This window comes from Vipera ursinii (genome assembly GCF_947247035.1).
Source record: "Vipera ursinii genome assembly, chromosome: 3".
Lineage (NCBI taxonomy): Eukaryota > Metazoa > Chordata > Lepidosauria > Squamata > Viperidae > Vipera > Vipera ursinii.
The window spans coordinates 155353858-155373085 of NC_139516.1; the positions used below are offsets into that span (position 1 = coordinate 155353858).

At 39.0% G+C, this 19228-nt stretch overlaps 1 protein-coding gene across 2 annotated transcripts in view; it reads right to left on the reverse strand.

Annotated features, from left to right (window-relative positions):
* Nucleotides 1–7545: 7545 nt before the first annotated feature.
* The window catches only part of CNDP1 (carnosine dipeptidase 1), a 43455-nt gene continuing 31772 nt past the window's right edge, over nt 7546–19228 (reverse strand). For both annotated transcript variants that reach the window (XM_083359966.1, XM_083359967.1), the window contains exons 8-12: nt 18252–18412; nt 13321–13485; nt 12161–12302; nt 11135–11282; nt 7546–10700 (exon numbers count right to left, since the gene is read on the reverse strand). In XM_083359966.1, the coding sequence (XP_083216092.1) occupies nt 10616–10700; nt 11135–11282; nt 12161–12302; nt 13321–13485; nt 18252–18412 (701 nt within the window). In that variant the 3' untranslated portion in view covers nt 7546–10615. The remainder of the gene's footprint in view (nt 10701–11134; nt 11283–12160; nt 12303–13320; nt 13486–18251; nt 18413–19228) is intronic.

The following is a 19228-nucleotide window of genomic DNA, read 5'->3' on the forward strand; positions in this document are numbered from 1 at the left end:
CATAGTGTGGTGGGATGGAGGGTTTGTTGTCACTGTGTGTTGGGGGGAGAGAGCACGGGGGGGGGAGGCTCAGCTAATCTCATTGTACACATGTTGTACTTTGACAATAAAGGTTTATTATTATTATTATTATAAGGGACGTGGTGGCTCAGTGGGTTAGGACGCTGAGCTTGTTGATCAGAAGGTTGGCAGTTTGGCAGGTCGAATCCCGAGTGCCGCGTAGCAGAGTGAGTGCCTGTTACTCGTCCCAGCTTCTACCAACCTAGCAGTTCGAAAGCACGTAAAAATGCAAGTAGAAAAATAGGGACCACTGCGGTGGGAAGGTAACAGCATTCCGTGCGCCTTTGGCGTCTAGTCATGCCGGCCACGTGACCACGGAGACGTCCTCGGACAAGTGCTGGCTCTTTGGCTTTGAAACGGAGATGAGCACCGGCCCCTAGAGTCGGAAACGACTAGCATGCATGTGCGGGGGAACCTTTACCTTTACCTTTATTATTATTATTATTATTATATCGAAGAGGAAAAATATCAGCAGTGAACTTTGAAGAGCCATTGTTGCTGCCCATCAGTCTGGGAAAGGTTATAAGGCCATTTCCAAAGAACTGAAAGTCCATCAGTGAAGAAGATTATTCACAAATGGAAAAACGCTCAAAGACAGTTGCCAATCTTCCCAGGAGCGGACGTCCCAGCAAATTCACCCCGAGGTCAGACTGTGCAATGCTCAAGAGAAATTGCCAAAAATCCTAGACTGACCTCTCAGACTCTGGTTAGCATGTTAAATGTTAAAGTTCATGACAGTACCATTAGAAAAAGACTGAACCAGGTATGGCTTGTTTCGAAGGGGTGGCCAGGAGAAAGCCTCTTCTCTCTAAAAAGAACGCGGCAGCAGGGCTTAGGCTTGCAAAGTTGCAGCTGAACAAATCATAAGACTTGTGGGACACTGACAGACGAGACCAAAGTGGAGACACATGGCCATAATGCACAATGCCACCTTTGCCGAAAACCAAATACAGCGTATCAGCACAAATGTACCAGTTGCCAAGCACGGTGGTGGAGAGATGATGATTTGGGCTTCTTTTGCAGCCACAGGACCTGGGCACCTTGCAGTCATTGAGTTGACTATGAACTCCTTGACATACCAAAATACTCTAGAACAGGGGTCTTCAAACCTGGCCCTTTTATGACTTGTGGTCTTCGACTCCCAGAATTCCTCAGCGAGCCTGGGCTGGCTGAAGAATTCTGGGAGTTGAAGTCTACAAATCATAAAAGGGCCAAGTTTGAAGACCCCTGCTCTAGAATCAAATGTGATGTCATCTGACAGCTAAAGTTTGGCTGACATTGGGTCATGCAACAGGACAATGACCCCAAGCACATCAGTAAATCTATAACAAAATGGCTGAACAAGAAAAGAAGATGTTGCAATGGTGCAGTCAAAGTCCAGATCGTAACCCAATTAAAATGCTATGGCGGAGGACAAATGCCCGCAAACCTCAATGAACTGAAACAATGTAATGAAGAATAGGCCAACATTCCTCCACAATGATGTCAGAGACTGTCAGAAAAAACAATTACTTCAAATTATTTGTGCTAAAAAAGGTTCTACAAGCTATTGAATCATAAGGTATGCTTAGTTTTTCCACACACAGCTTCTCCATTCTGGTTTTCTTTTTGTAAAATGATGACATGGTATAATATGTCATGAGTAAATACATCTGAGGTTGTATTTACCTACTTTTAAGAACTGCTAGGGACCAGATGATTTTAACTATGTCCAGATGTGTAAAACCATAGAACTCAAAGAGTATGTGCTTGCTTTTTCACATGTTGTTGTTAGCTGCGAAGTCGTATCCGACCCATCGCGACCCTATGGACAACATTCCTCCAGGCCTTCCTGTCCTCTACCATCTTCTGGAGTCCATTTAAGCTCACGCCTACTGCTTCAGTGACTCCATCCAGCCACCTCATTCTCTGTCGTCCCCTTCTTCTATTGCCCTCAATCTTTCCCAGCATTAGCCTCTTCTCCAGTGAGTCCTTCCTTCTCATTAGGTGGCCAAAGTATTTGAGTTTTAGCTTCAAGATCTGGCCTTCTAAAGAGTTTTCACATGACTATATCTTAATTCAGTCTATTTATCCAAATCAGTTAATAGGAAAGTTAACAGCAAATATCAGCCTAATTTAGAAGTGAATACCATGCAATAGCATGAGATATTCTGGCAGGCTAGCACTGTGTATGTTTTTGAAACGTACCACTATGTGGTTAAATTATGAATTTGGTATCTCATCAGTGAGGGAAAAGTTTTTGTACACAGATTCTCTGATATAGTAGATACAGCACCTGATTGTGCTACACAACCTGGGTGGGAATATTTATTCACATATAAGGTGAAGGTAACTTGTCTCTGCTATTTCATTCATTTATGAGAATATATTAGTCTATTCTGTATTGTATTCAAAGCATGCTTCTAGTATACAGGTAGTCCTTGACTTACAACCATTGCAGCATCCCCATGGTCATGTGCTCAAAATTCAGATGCTTGGCAATTGGCATGTATTTATGTCAGTTGCAATATCCTGGGGCCATGTGATCACCTCCATCAACCTGACAAGCAGTCAGTGGGGAAGCCAGGTTCATGTAATAACTGTGTTACTAACTTAACTACAGTAATGCACTTAAACAACTGGGGCAAGAAAGGTCATAAAAGTTGGACAAAACTCATTTAACTGTCTTGCTTAGCAGTGGAAAATTTGGCTCAATTGTGGTCGTAAGTCCAGGACTACTTGTACATCTACAACCTAATATAACTTTAATATACTATATGTTCATTTGTTTATAACAGTCTTAGCAACATGAGCTTGGGATTGATTTTTGTCATCCTCATGGAGAGACCAGTTATATGTTCTTGTTTCATTGCAGTATCTGGGGGGCAGAAAACAGCATTTTCTGCTGAAAGTACAGTTCTTGGTCAACCAAAAAGATATAAAATTATAATTCTCTACTTCTGGAATCAAGCAACAAAAACCTTAATGCAAAAGAAAGCATTTTAAAAGTAACTATAGGTAGTCTTCAACTTACGACCACAATTGATCCCAAAATTTGTTACATAAAACATTTGTGAAGTGAATTTTGCCCCATTTTGCGACCTTTCTTGCCTCAGTTGTTAAGTGAATCGCTGCAGTTGATAAGTTAGCAACCCAGTTGTTAAGTGAATTAGGCTTCCCCATTGACTTTGTCAGGTCATCGCAAAAGGTGATCACATGACTTTGGAACACAGCAACAGTCATAAATATGAGCCAGTTGCCAATCATCTGAATCATGGGGATGCGGCAAAGGTCATAACTGTGAAAAATGGTCATTAATCATTTTTTTCAGTGGCATTGTAACTTTGAATGGTCACTAAATGAACGGTTGTAAGTCGAGGACTACCTGGATAGCAATACTAGTTCTAATAAAAATATATAGGATTAGAATTCTGTAAAAAGAAAACATTCTGTAAAACCTCATGTAGCCAGTAGAGGGTGTACAGTGGACATAGATAACTCATCAGTGCTTCTTTTTTTTTACAAAACTTAAGGATTTGTTTCTAGCAAATGTTCTTAAATTGTTATATGTCATTTGTAAGTAGCATTATAGAATAAGAGAAATTAATAGAATCACAAGTTTACAAAATGGAAATACTGAAATTCATTCCTTTTCCTTATTACAGTGCAAGGTAATAGGGACGAAACACCTGGGATTGCTTTGCTTTTCATTTTTATATGTTTAGCCTTCTTGGGCTACATTTTTAAATTAGATTAATTCATTTATCATTTAGGCTTATAAGGAATTATTTCTTCATCGTTCATATGATACAATTATCTTTAACCATTCTGCAGTATATTAGTATACCAATATAGTAGTGATAAATCCCAGTATAAAGATTGTCATATAAATGGCCTCTTTACTATTTTATTTAATAGGTGCACATCTGTGAAGATACTGGATATGTTTCTGTGTTATTCCTATGTAGCCCATGAAGTCTTTTATACATGAACTGAATCATGTTTTGAGTTTCTGAACATCACAAGGAAAAAAATCATTCCATCAAGTCAAGATGGATGGGCTAGAACTGCTGCAGGACCTGGTAGCTTTTAATGACGAATGCTCAAAAATAGGTCCTCACCCTCTTGATGTTTGAAAATATTCCATTTATTTAACCAATTAATACTCCTGCATTGTGGTATAAACCTAAACTACTTGTGTTAAGTCCATTAAGCTCTATATGTTGAATCAAACTTTAGCAACATAATATGGTAGTATTGAACAAAACACATTCCCAATAGCAGGTACCGAATAATACGATCACATATCTATCGTATCTTTTATAAGGAAATTTGAAGAAGACCTTAAGATTGTATTTTTTGGTACAAGTTAAGTTCCAGCATTCACTACATATAAGTAAAAGTATTCCACTGAAGTGTGGAAAAATTGCATTGTGCATTCAGTACAAAAATATTAGAGTATCAAGATTAAATAATATAATGAAATGTTGAAAGCTTATTATGGTTATTTAAAAGTAATGTACGTTATATAACCTGTTATACCAACTCGGCTCTGCCAGTTGGGGTGGTGCCCAGATGGAAACACTTGAGGCTGGAAGTGGTTGATGCAGTGATAGAGAAGGCACCACGCGTATTCCATTCAAGCCTTTAGTTTTTATTTATTTTAATTCTTGTCATTTTAATTGTTCTTATATTTATAGTTTTTATATTTCTACTTTTATTACATTGTAAGTTGCCTAGAGTCAGCTGGGCAAGATGAGAAGATGGGTAGCATATAAATTTAATAAATAAATATTAGATTTGGTTTCTGAAAAAGGCATTTTTGCTTATGTGAAAACATGTCAACACAGGAATATGTGTAGCTTATGTGTTTGAAGGTATTATGTCACATTCTATATTCTTCCTGAATTTTAAAAAAATCCACTTTAAGACAGTATATATTTAAAATAATAAACAGCCTTATTCCTGCTTAGTGAGAGTCACAAGGGTCTGTTGATAAAATATGAAATAGCAGGTGGACAAGATAGATTTTGGAGGTTCATTTTATCATTGAGTATATACTGTATATGCACTTTTAAAAAGCTGAAGGAAAAAAACTAGTGACAAATGGGTCTATTCACGGATAAACTGAATCCAATTTGGAGGGGTATTTTGGCATTCAAAATTCTTGGCTTAGCTGCAAGTATATACAGTATCCTACCTTGGGTTATTTAAGCAATGTGCCTATCCCTCCATGATTATTGTTAAATTTCCAGAGAAATATACCCAAGTGACTTTATTCTAACTGAGAAGCAATGCAGATAAGATTGAACTTTTCCTCCTTGACCTCTTTCTAAATAAGAAAAAAACAAACAAACACCCTGTTGTAATGCAGCTCATAGGTTCAAACTCGTTTTAATACAGCCTCGGTGCTGCCCTCTTAGCTTCAAAGAAATATTTGTTAAAAAATAATAATTCCAATGTTTTTTGTTACAGAATAAATGCCTTTATTTTTAAAAGGAAATGAAGTTTTAAATAAAGAATAAAATCAATATGGCAAGAAAGAATACAAAAACTTCAGCCCTCTGGTTCAGTGACAGCCTTTCCTGCTGCTGATCAGTGTTATAAGGAATGCAACACTGATATTGCACAATAAGACCTATTGCACAATAAGACCTCTGGAAACAGCCCTCTAATTCTACTTAAAGAAATCTCCCAAACTGCTAAGGATATGAGTAGCAACATGTTCCATCTGTTCTAAGCGTGTCTCATCCATCTTTGACAATTGCGTATAAGAAGATAAAAGGACATGTCAGCATAGCTGCAGATCCAAACAGTAGAAGAATTCTCTCATCTTGCCATTAGAGCTCCTGATTAAAGCTGCAGAAGACTGGCGAACAACGTCTCATCTTATTGAAGTGGGAAGGTCATGAGAACTACCATAAACAACCTAACAAATGTATAATATAGCTTAAGAAAAAAAATAATCTTTTCAAATACTGAAAAAATGAAATTCTGAATACAACGTATGTCATTTAGATCCTTCACCTTGCATTACTCCCCAACTACTGCAGTTGCTAGTCCTTTAAAAAACAATGTGTAGCCTCAGGCTCCAAGGCTGCCCAGTTGGAGCAGCTTACACTTGGTGTAAGTCTTCCTCCCACCTTTCCCACTAGTCATCAGATGATTTGCTCTGTGCTTCATGGCGTACAAGCTGAGTAGTTGTTACTTGTTCACCTGATGTCTCCACTCTGAGATCTGGCTCTCATCTGTGATTGCAAAAACTAGGAAAACTAGCTTTCCTATGGCTCCTAAGTAAACAAATCAGGTACTTAAATTTTGCTGATGCAGACAGTATTTCACTCTGCAAATGACTCCTACTTCTACATGTAAAACCTACATATAAAAAAAATCACTAATGTCACAAAAACATTAATCCTTGAATAGAGGTAGCTTCCCTTTAAATAGCAGCCACAAGTATTCTAAGAGAAAGAAATGTGGAACGTGCCAATTATGAACAAATGGGCATTTTTAAAAAAAAAACCTGTAATTTTGCCCCAGGAATACATGTGAGATTGTGTGCTGTATAAAGCTATATTTTTCATGGGAAATTTAAGTCTAATTGGGCTATTCATGAGCCTTGCAATTATGAATATTTTAGAATGGGTGCCCAACTCCCAGGCTGTGACCCACTACCAGACCATGGCCTATTTGGAACTAGGCCACATGAGTGGCTAGTTGGAGAGCACGCACGTGCACACACAGCTCAACTTGCTCAAGCAGCAAGCTAGCAGGCACTTGTGTGTGTGCGTGCCAGCCCACGGCTTGCATAAGTTGAGCTGCGTACATGCCGGCTCGTCACCCATTTAAGGGCTGCATGCAAGCGCACAGGGTCACTGCTCAGGCGGCCCAGTTCCCCTCTCCCCTCCCCCAGCGGGACTGCCAAGCCGCAAAGATTGGGGAACGCTATTGTAGAATAATAAAAACTTTTGGCTTCCTTTAGTGCTCACAAGCAAATCCTCGCATACTGTTTTTGTTTTTAGTTGTAGTAGTGTTCAGTTTAATTAGCATCAAAGTAGTTGAGTCTGTTAAAATGCTACAAGCAATTCCTATTTTGGCCATATGATGCTTCAGGAGATTTTCAGGAAGCACTGAGTCACTGCCTAACACAGCTTGTCTTTCAAAGTGCAGAATTTCAAGAAGTTTCTTTCATGGTAGAAAAGGGTCCTCAAAGAAGACCTGCGTGTGTGGCTGTCTATATAATGTATACAGGTAGTACTTGACTTATGACCACAACTGAAATCAGAATCTGAGTCATTGAATGAAATAGTCATTAAGTGAGATGGCCACAGGACTGTTTCACTCAGTGGCTAAAATCCCAGCATTCTCAGGTTTAAAATGGATGGAGTGAAAGAGCTACCTGCCGAGTTTAACTCTCCTCCATAAGCCTGGATTTTTGGGATCTGTGCTCCATTTATTTTCTGTGCTCAACTTATCAACTTTATGAGGACCCAGATTGTTGGGGGCAATAAGCTGACTTTGTAATAATGCCACTTGGGGTTTGTGTGAAAGCCCTAATAAGCAGGCATATACATAGAATGAAGGCTACTGCTAAGCTTGTAAGCCGCCCTGAGTCTTCGGAGAAGGGCGGGATATAAATGGAATTAAAATTAAAAAAAAAAAAATTCCAAAGCACCAGAAGGCAAGAGAAGAAACAACGGATGGAAAATAGTCAAGGAGAGAAATAACCTGGAATTAAGGAGAAACCTCTTCCTAACAGTGAGGATAATTAACCAGTGGAACAGCTTGCCTTCAGAAGTTGTGGCTGCTTCATCGCTGGAGGTTTTTAACAACAGACTAGGCAGCCACGTGTCTCAAATTGTATGGGGCCTCCCGCTTGAGCAAGGGGTTGGACTAAAAGACCACCAAGGTCCCTTCCAGCTCTATGCCGATTCTGATTGATTGTTGCACTCCACCAAAGGAGTTCATCTTCCCTTGGCAGGAGCTCTTTCAGCCAGCCCTGAGAAATGAGAGGGAGTCTTCTCGGCAGGCATAGCAGCTTTCAACTTTCTCTGCCGGCTTCCCCATGAAATTCCTAAAGCAGACAGCAGAGAAGATTGCAAATGCCAATCATGTGATCACAGGACGCTTGGCAACTGATCATAAATACTAACAGGTTGCCAAACATCCAGATCACAATCACATGATCATGGGGCAATGGCTAGAAATGCTTTATGGGCCATAAAGTACCATTTCCAAGGTCATCATATTTCCAAACTATCATTGAACAAAAGGGCATAGGTCAAGGACTGCCTCTACTTTTCATTAGTTTCCTGCATTCCATGTTCAAAATGAAAACCCCAAATACGGCATATTCATTTTGTATCAGTCCACAAACAGTTAATATTCTAACTACTAAAATCCTGAAGAACAAATATAAAAGTGCCAATGAACTCTTGCAAATACTGTAGAAGAAATTTACATAATCTGATGTATCTAGATGTATTTCTGTTCGTATATATATATGATGGGTAGTGTTCGAGGACTATTCAAAAAGAAGGTACCAATAAAAGAACTAATTAAGAACTGAAGGAAAGAGACAGCATTATACCATAAAACATATGTACTGAATAACTGCGAAAAATAATTAAAATTACTTTCGTCTTTAATTTTGTAAATACTTTACAAATTTTTTTTAAATTAAACATAAATTAGCAATAAACGGTTTTGACAGTAAATATCAAAATATATTTTCTTTTGATTTAGATGAACATATAATAATATATAATAACTGAATATATTAATCCCAGCTTTTTATCTCAAAAACTTGGGAATTGCAAGCCACTGCCTATTTTTCAGTCACTTACTTTCCCATAATTATTGTAAATTAAAACTCCAAAATATAATAACCATCCCAGGAAAATGATAAATTATTTTAAAACATAACTACCTCAGTGGTGCCTGGACCTCTTTGGTCCAAATGTTGAGATGAGTTTTTAATCTCTAGCAGACCATCGGAATTTGCATAGGTCTTTTAAAATAAAAATATATTGTCACTGTTGATTGATCCTTTTTTTAAGAGTATACATCCATTTGTTATTTTGTAAAAATAACTAAAACGTATATAATATCAGGCTTGTTTTTTTTAAAAAGTATACCTTTTTATCAGGCAACAAAATAAAAATAGGAGAAAGAAAAATGCATGTATGTGTATTGCCAAAGTACAAAATTATTTTATATGCTAAAAAAGTTAAAAATTGAAATCCAGAAAAAGATCAGCTCAGCTCTCTTGCATAATAGAATTCTCAATTAGCTCAGATTTTTGCATACCATTTTGTAACATTCAACTTGGCTTATTAAAGATAAAGAGGTGTGAGACTCTTTAGTTTCTCTTTTTTAAAACAAATTCAATGTTATAATTACTTTTCAAAGCTACTCCAAAATTCTTAAAATGGCTTGTCATTGTATTCATGTTGGCAGCACCTAAGGCACTTCTGGGATGAAAGGACTAGCCTGTGACAGCTGGTGATTAGCCTTGCCCAGGGGATGCCCAGTTAGGAGCTTTTTTCATGCCTCCCTAATATGCCCAACGAAGTGGTACCTATCAACTCACAATTGCTCACTTTGAATTGTTAGGTTGGCAGGAGCTGAAGCAAATGACAGGAGCTCACCCCATCACACAGCAGCAGTTGGGTCTCAAGCATGGGCTTGCTGATCATCAACCCAGCATCCTAACCATGTGAGCACTGCACTCCTAAAATGGCTTAGTTTCTACCACAAGGAACTAAGGCATTTCGTTGGTATTGCTGAAATAATTTTTGGTACAGTTCACTCAACACAACATTGTGACAGAATTAAAATCTATTATTGGTAGCAATACTGATTAGAAAATAATTGAGCTCAAACTAAAAATGCAGTGGATATAATCTAATAGATTATTTCAGATAAAAACTAATAAGCTATTGTACTTGAGAATACTTGTACTCCCCACATGGGAGATAAATATGCTAGCAAAACAGTAGTCTAAATATTGAATAATATTGATAATGTTTATATGCACTACGATTTAGCCTTACCATGGTGCTAAATTCATAAGTGTTTTAAAAAATACAAATAGAGAATTGAGCAGCAGAAGAATTGGGCACAACATGGTAACCAAACTAGCTGTTTCATCTGCTAGAATCTTTGTGATCCCATTCCCAACGTTATTTGTCATTTTTAATTTTTTAAAAATGCTGCTGATTTTTCAACCATCTTGCCACAAATTTGGTGGATACTTACAGATTACACAAATAAAATACAAGGCACCATATAGAGCTTGCAGGATGCCCATTCCTGGGTTTATACGAACTCATCCAGCACCTCATTCAACAAATAGTATAATGTGTGAATCCAGCCTTTCTCTTACTGAAATACATACATTTAAGGGGCAAAAAGCAACTGAGGAAGAAATACTTAGCTACGTATCATAAGAATTTGTAAGTCTGAAAATATATTTCTGGAAGAGTTCATACAGCATCACCATGTGCTTTTGGAACTGCAACCCCTACATAAGACATAAATGAAAATAATAAGGCTATAGTTTTATGGATCATCATCACTGTTTCCAATCGGAAGCCTGAAGTTTTGAAATCTCCAGTAAAAAGGAGGCAAACATCTTCGTTCCATTGATATAGTTAAATCTGATCAGGAAAGGAAGGAAAGAAAAACAATTGTCAAGCAATCTAAAAGTTATAGGTGCTTGGTTGCTTGAAGTTCTAAACAGCTGGGCTGTATGCTGAGCTTGATATACGAACCCAGATATTTTGCTTAATAAATAATAGCTTTTGGCTTAATATTATGTCTCAAAGACATTAGAATCATTCGTCCAACAAATCATAGTTAAAAAAACAAATATTAGTTTAACACAAAATATGAACCAAGTTTATGTAACCAGAGACCTCTGTAAACTCTATGAAATGAGACAGGTACTAATGCACGCAAAAATGGAAGAAAGAGAAATAATGATCCCCTTTGATAATCATCCACACCACTGATCGAAATATAAAATGAGGAAATGGAGATTATGGCTTATATTATCCTATGCTAGCATATGAAATTAATTTAAATTTTGAACCTGCTTATTTTCTCTTTCTGGGAATGTTCCCCATCATCCATTGCACCAATTGGAAGCATCATCACACTCTTCTTTGTTATATTCTGGAACACCCTGGCAACTGGAATTGTTGATCCATCCCGGATCATATCTGGATCCTGGTGAAAAACTAAAATATAGGGAAGGAGAAAATATACACATGGTGTAACTTTTTTTGTGGTGGCAAAACTTAAAAATAAACCAAGGTATAATTACTGGTAAAGTATGTGTTGGTAGACATCCGAAGATGCTTAAGTACGAGTCATTGCATAGAAACTAATTGAGGAATTCCAATTCCCTGCTGTGCTTAAGTTTGAAAAGACATGAAAAAAAACTTGATTACTTTTTATCCCCTGTCCTGCCTGACCATCATCGTAATTTCTTTTGAAATCCCTTCAAAAGGGATACAATATACAGATACAATATACAGATGATACAATATACAGATGTGATATTTGAAAAGTCCTTATAGAAAAGTATTGTGTAACTGAACCATAGCTTCTTTCTGTATCTGAAAATATTCTATTTCCAGTTCTCTAAAACTTTAAATGCACAAGTATAATATAAATAGGGACACGGTGGCTCAGTGGGTTAGGACTCTGAGCTTGTCGATCAGAAGGTCGGCAGTTTGGCGGGTTGAATCCCGAGTGCCACGTAACAGAGTTACTCGTCCCAGCTTCTGCCAACCTAGCAGTTTGAAAGCACGTAAAAATGCAAGTAGAAAAATAGGGACCACTACGGTGGGAAGGTAACAGCGTTCTGTGCGCCTTTGGCATCTAGTCATGCCAGCCACATGACCACAGAGACATCCTTGGACAAGCGCTGGCTCTTCAGCTTTGAAACGGAGATGAGCACCAGCCCCTAGAGTTGGAAACGACTAGCACGCATGTGCGGGGGAACCTTTACCTTTACCTTATAATATAAATGATGAGCCTTTGCTGCTGGTCCTTATAAAGACAGTGAAAAGCCACATGCCAAACAAACTGCAATTTCTGAAACAGTACAAACCTTTCCTGATTGCCCTTTTAGCAGCTGTATACTGAGGATCATTGATATTGGCAATCCAGGGCACTGCACCCATTACCATAGATACCGTCAGTTTATTTGGACTACTTCGATTAGAGAATACATCTTCTAAATGTTTTTTCACCTAAAACACAAATAACTTATTTTCAGTTCTAAAAAAAATATGATCTTTAAAAATGTTACTTATATTGTATGTTGCTCAAAACAGAAAACCTCTAACTGAATGAATTAGCTAGATTAGCAGATCGGTGGGAGGAGGAGAAGGGATATCAACCAAATCAAGATGATAGTCACAACTATCCAATTTATGGACATAAAAAGAGATGGACCTTGATTATCACCACTATGCACAGATGGCCACAGTAGCCCTCTATGCCTCATCTTCAATTTCCTTCTGAGTTCTCTGCTGTTCTTTAATTTCCTTCAATTTAGAACCTCTTCTCAGTCTTCAGTCTGTGCCAGTGTCATGATTCTTTGCATCCAGAATCTGGGCTGCAAGCAGTTTAGTTCCCTCCACTGACCACAACTGAACAATCTTGAGAGAGAGAGAGCTGTGATTTTGGCAAGAGATGTGTCCCTTGGTGATCAAACAATATTGGGATGTGAAATTTGCAGTTACACCAAATCTCTTCACATCCTTCTTGTTATCCATAGACTGGGCCCTAACAAGCTATTAAAAACTGGCAAGCCAATACAAAAAGCCTTTCTTGAAAGAAAACAGATCCAGTTGGTGGATTGGTTGGTTTCTCCCCTAATTCTGGCTCAACAAAGCATAATAACCCAGCTATGCTTGGTAGGCAAGGAGCCAAAAACAACCAGGCACGCAGCTGAATTTCACCTATTTGATCTAGGAAGTCAGCTTTTCATCAGTCTTCTTGGCCTTCTTGGCCTACTATCACCAAACTGTTTAGAGCTTATACTATAACATGAGAATGGAATAATTGATAGGATGACAGAGCCCTGATATCAAGATCTTTGCACACAATTCAGTGTTTTGCTTAGCTGCTCAGTTTTCATATTTCATTATGAAAAAGAAGCTTAGTACCAAAACTGTCAGACTAAGCCACTCAGAATTTTGCTGAAGATCAAAAAGTAATCATCTAAGATATGTTGAAAGTCATGAGGTTTCAAGAAAATACTACCTGATGTTCCACTTTAGACAGATCCATATGAGGGACTTGCCGGATTGAAAACTTTCCTATGACTTTTGATGGTATAACCGTTTTGATACCTGGTTCATAAAAAGCTCCCTCTATCCCATGAATAGAGAGAGATGGCAGGCGCCACATATGTGAGAGTATTTCCTCCTTAAAAAGAGAATGAACAAAGCCAAATAGAAAACTTTAGTCAGAGTGTATTCAGTAAAGCTAGTGAGCAATGATATCGCTTTCAGGATACTTTTAAAGATTACTCCAATTCCACTACTTTTACAGTGACTGCTGACACATGACTAAAATCAAGGTTAACAGCCAATCATAGATAGTTGACAATATCAAGCACAGGTTAACCACCTAACATAGACTAGACTAGGAAAGCAAAATTACTGACGTTAATGCTATGTTTATTATAAAGTTATAGGAATAGAATACTGCATGTCTGAATGTGCTTCCCTTGTCCCTCCTTTGATCTTTGGAGAATAGGAATGGTAAGTCCCCAGGGGAAAAATAAGATAAAAACAGAACCAACAATAGCATTGGAATGAAGAGCCATCAAGTAGACAGACAGTTTATAGCTCCTCTCCAGGCAAGGAAAGTTGCTGCTCACAAGATGACTGCAAGACAGTGGTGTCCAGCAAATTTAGAGTTCTGGGAGACAACGGAATGGCTATCTTGCTCAAGCCAGAGTCAACACCTTTAAAAGGAGACTGGGATGAGCAGAGGGGCAAGCTAGGTATCTGCAAAGGGGCATAATGTCATGCAAAGATAGTTATGAATGGATGAACAGTACTTCCACTTATCATTGGAGCAAGGCCATCCAATGTAAATCTTAGGTTTGAAGGATTTTTTTTATGATCATAGTGGGGTTATAGTTGAGCTTCTGCTTCCTCACACCAAAATTATGTGTCTAGGTCATTTAAATGTTAATTTTACAACCTGAAAATGGGTCTATGATAGTTGTAGTTATTAAAGTTGCTGTTTCTAAACAATTACCTGTTTGGTTGATTTAACAAGAGAAATAAAAATGATGTTTTCCCCTTATTTCGACCCAGATCTTTGGAAAGCAGATAAATATAAATAATTGTATTGAGAACGAATCTTGTTTTTATTGCTTCTTTATAACATGATGGGTTGAAACTTTTACTATCTTTTGTTGTGCAAACTGATTTACAAAATTACAGAAAGCACTAAATGTGCAGATCTCTATTTATTTCCTATTTATACTGAAAAATATAAAATCATTCTTGGAAATAAGAAATCAGACAGATATTGGATAAAACTAGAGAACTAGAATTTAGATACTAGACCTGGTCTTCCTTGTCTACCCAAATAACTAGGAGAATGTAAAATAGTAAATACCATCTATGATAATGATAATGAAGAAACAGATCTACAGGGAGTGCAGAATTATTAGGCAAGTTGTATTTTTGAGGATTAATTTTATTATTGAACAACAACCATGTTCTCAATGAACCCAAAAAACTCATTAATATCAAAGCTGAATATTTTTGGAAGTAGTTTTTAGTTTGTTTTTAGTTATAGCTATTTTAGGGGGATATCTGTGTGTGCAGGTGACTATTACTGTGCATAATTATTAGGCAACTTAACAAAAAACAAATATATACCCATTTCAATTATTTATTTTTACCAGTGAAACCAATATAACATCTCAACATTCACAAATATACATTTCTGACATTCAAAAACATAACAAAAACAAATCAGTGACCAATATAGCCACCTTTCTTTGCAAGGACACTCAAAAGCCTGCCATCCATGGATTCTGTCAGTGTTTTGATCTGTTCACCATCAACATTGCGTGCAGCAGCAACCACAGCCTCCCAGACACTGTTCAGAGAGGTGTACTGTTTTCCCTCCTTGTAAATCTCACATTTGATGATGGACCACAGGTTCTCAATGGGGTTCAGATCAGGTGAACAAGGAGGCCATGTCATTAGATTTCCTTCTTTTATACCCTTTCTTGCCAGCCACGCTGTGGAGTACTTGGACGCGTGTGATGGAGCATTGTCCTGCATGAAAATCATGTTTTTCTTGAAGGATGCAGACTTCTTCCTGTACCACTGCTTGAAGAAGGTGTCTTCCAGAAACTGGCAGTAGGACTGGGAGTTGAGCTTGACTCCATCCTCAACCCGAAAAGGCCCCACAAGCTCATCTTTGATGATACCAGCCCAAACCAGTACTCCACCTCCACCTTGCTGGCGTCTGCGTCGGACTGGAGCTCTCTGCCCTTTACCAATCCAGCCACAGGCCCATCCATCTGGCCCATCAAGACTCACTCTCATTTCATCAGTCCATAAAACCTTAGAAAAATCAGTCTTGAGATATTTCTTGGCCCAGTCTTGACGTTTCAGCTTGTGTGTCTTGTTCAGTGGTGGTCGTCTTTCAGCCTTTCTTACCTTGGCCATGTCTCTGAGTATTGCACACCTTGTGCTTTTGGGCACTCCAGTGATGTTGCAGCTCTGAAATATGGCCAAACTGGTGGCAAGTGGCATCTTGGCAGCTGCACGCTTGACTTTTCTCAGTTCATGGGCAGTTATTTTGTGCCTTGGTTTCTCCACACGCTTCTTGCGACCCTGTTGACTATTTTGAATGAAACGCTTGATTGTTCGATGATCACGCTTCAGAAGCTTTGCAATTTTAAGAGTGCTGCATCCCTCTGCAAGATATCTCACTATTTTTGACTTTTCTGAGCCTGTCAAGTCCTTCTTTTGACCCATTTTGCCAAAGGAAAGGAAGTTGCCTAATAATTATGCACACCTGATACAGGGTGTTGATGTCATTAGACCACACCCCTTCTCATTACAGAGATGCACATCACCTAATATGCTTAATTGGTAGTAGGCTTTCGAACCTATACAGCTTGGAGTAAGACAACATGCATAAAGAGGATGATGTGGTCAAAATACTCATTTGCCTAATAATTCTGCACTCCCTGTATTGTGATTGAATTATCTAAACTATTAATAATAATTCATTGCCACATTTTTATCAAGGTATTAAATACTCAGTTCAAAAACAAAATGAACAATTACTCAAAAAGCTTCAACAGGGAAAAACAGGCAAACACCAGCATTATGTCGATAAAGCACATTAAAACAGCCACAAAGTTGAGCTTCATTTTCTATTAGTACTTACTTACTTTTTAGCATATATTTTAAATGATTTTTCTTCAGACTTTTCTTATTTAGTTAGTTAGTTAGTTAGTTAGTTAGTTAGTTAGTTAGTTAGTTTTCTATACCGCCCTATTCCCGAAGGACTCAGGGCGGTTTACAGGGCAATATTTAAAAGACAATATAAATTAAGATACAAATAGAATTAAAAAGAATTAAATTAATAATAGCCCAACAATAAAACAATGTTAAAACTTAAAACTAAAAACCCCCTCAGTCCAGGCCAGATAGATCAAAAAGCCATGTTTTCAGGTCCCGGCGAAACGAGCGCAGGTCGGGGGCAGTCTGGAGTTCAACAGGTAAATCATTCCAAAGGGCAGGCGCACCCACAGAGAATGCCCTCCCTCTGGGGATCACCCGCCGGCATTCCCTGACCGGTGGCACCCTAAGGAAGCCCTCCCTATGGGAGTGCACAGGACGATGGGAAGTTGATGCCGGCAGTAGGTGTTCCCTTAGATAGTCCGGACCCAAGCCATTTAGGGCTTTATAGGTCATCACCAGCACCTTGAATCTCACCCGGAGGGCAACTGGAAGCCAATGCAGCTCGCGGAGAAGAGGTGTTACACGGGAGTATCGGGAGACTCCCATCACAACTCGCGCGGCCGCATTCTGCACCAGCTGAAGCCTCCGAGTGGTCCTCAAGGGCAGCCCCATGTAGAGAGCGTTGCAGTAGTCTAACCGGGAGGTCACAAGCGCATGAGTGACTGTGTGTAGGGCACCTCGGTCCAAATAGGGACGCAACTGGCGCACCAGGCGAACCTGGGCAAAAGCCCCCCTGGTCATGGCTCCTATATGATCTTCCAAACTGAGCCGTGAATCCAGAACACCCGTTGCGAGCCCTATCAACAGGGGGCAACACCTCACCCCCCATAGTTAACGATGGACAAAACTGGTTCTCCCGAGATGCCGGTATGCAAAGCCACTCAGTCTTGGTAGGATTGAGTCGAAGCCTGTTTCTCCCCATCCAAACCCGGACCGCCTCCAAGCAACGGGACATCATGTCGAGGGCATCACTGGGTTGGTTTGGGCTGGAAAGAAAAAGCTGGGTATCATCAGCATACTGATGATACCTCACCCCGAAACCACGAATGAGCTCACCCAGCAGCTTCATATAGATGTTGAACAAGAGGGGAGAGAGAAACGACCCCTGAGGAACTCCACAAATGAGAGGCCTAGGGGCAGACCTCTGCCCTCCCATCAACACCCACTGCGAGTGGCCCAGGAGGTAGGAGGAGAATCACTGTAAAACAGTGCCCCCCACTCCCAACCCCCTGAGACGCCGCAGTAGGATACCATGGTCGATGGTATCAAAAGCCGCTGAGAGATCTAACAGGACTTGGACAGAGGAACAACCCCTGTCCTGAGCCCGCCAGAGATCATTCACCAGCGCGACCAATGCCGTCTCCGTGCTGTACCCGGGCCTGAAGCCCAATTGGTACGGGTCTAGATAATCAGTTTCCTCCAGGAACAAAGGAAGCTGATGCGCTTAAAGGAAGGCAACATTATTGGATCTTTCTATTACTTTTATTTATTCTCCTATGCCTGCCTTTGTTTTCTTTCTTGCCCAGTGCTTCCAAGGGGATAATTCCTAATAAAACTAATCAAAAGATGTGCATCTATACTCTTTCTCTGCTTTTGTGAAAAAAAGAAGGCAGAATCTACCATAGGTCTTGGCCTGCAAATGATGAGTTTTGTAACCATTTCTCAGCATTGAAAGTACTGTACCTTGGTATCATAAAGGAATTTCTTCACTCCAAGATTTGATTTATGTTCTTCCACATCAAATTCTATCAACTCATACTGCTTTTTCTCCTCTTCTGAAAATGGAGCCACATCATCATATATTCCAGGGATCAGAATATATCCAAATGAATTTACGAGACTGTCTATGGAACCAAAATAAATTGTAATCATTATTTTATCGTATGTATTTACTGTTCATTGAAACCTAACTGAGATATTGCCTGACTTTAATATGATAAGGGAGAGAAGAAACCAATGATTTAGAGTTGTGTCCAACTCTTCACAGTCCTATGGACCAGAGCATACCAAACCTCCCTGCCCTCCACTGTCTCCCAGAGTTGCCCAAATTCACGTTTGTTGCATTAATGACACCATCTAACCAAGGAATATAGGTGCAAATGGAAAATAAAGGCCATTTTGAAATAGGAAGTAATATATTCTGGTAGGTTTACTTCTGCCTTACAAATTGATTTAAACAAAACCAATTTACATTTTATGTAATTTAAGCCTTTGTATCGATTAATCTTTATACAAATTATACCAGCCAATATAACATCAGTTAGCCTCATGTCATGTTCCGATTGAGAAACCTATATGCGGGTCAAGAAGCAACAGTGAGAACTGGACACGGAACCACTGATTGGTTCAAAATTGGGAAAGGAGTCCGGCAAGGCTGTATACTGTCGCCCTGCCTATTTAACTTATATGCAGAGCACATCATGAGAAAGGCAGGGCTAGATGAATCAAAAGTTGGAATTAAGATTGCCGGAAGAAATATCAACAACCAAAGATATGCAGATGATACCACTCTAATGGCAGAAAGTGAAGAAGAACTAAAGAGCCTCTTGTTGCGGGTGAAGAAGGAGAGTGCAAAACTTGGGTTGAAACTTAACATTAAGAAAACCAAGATCATGGCATCTGGCCCTCTCAATTCATGGCAAATAGATGGGGAAGAAATG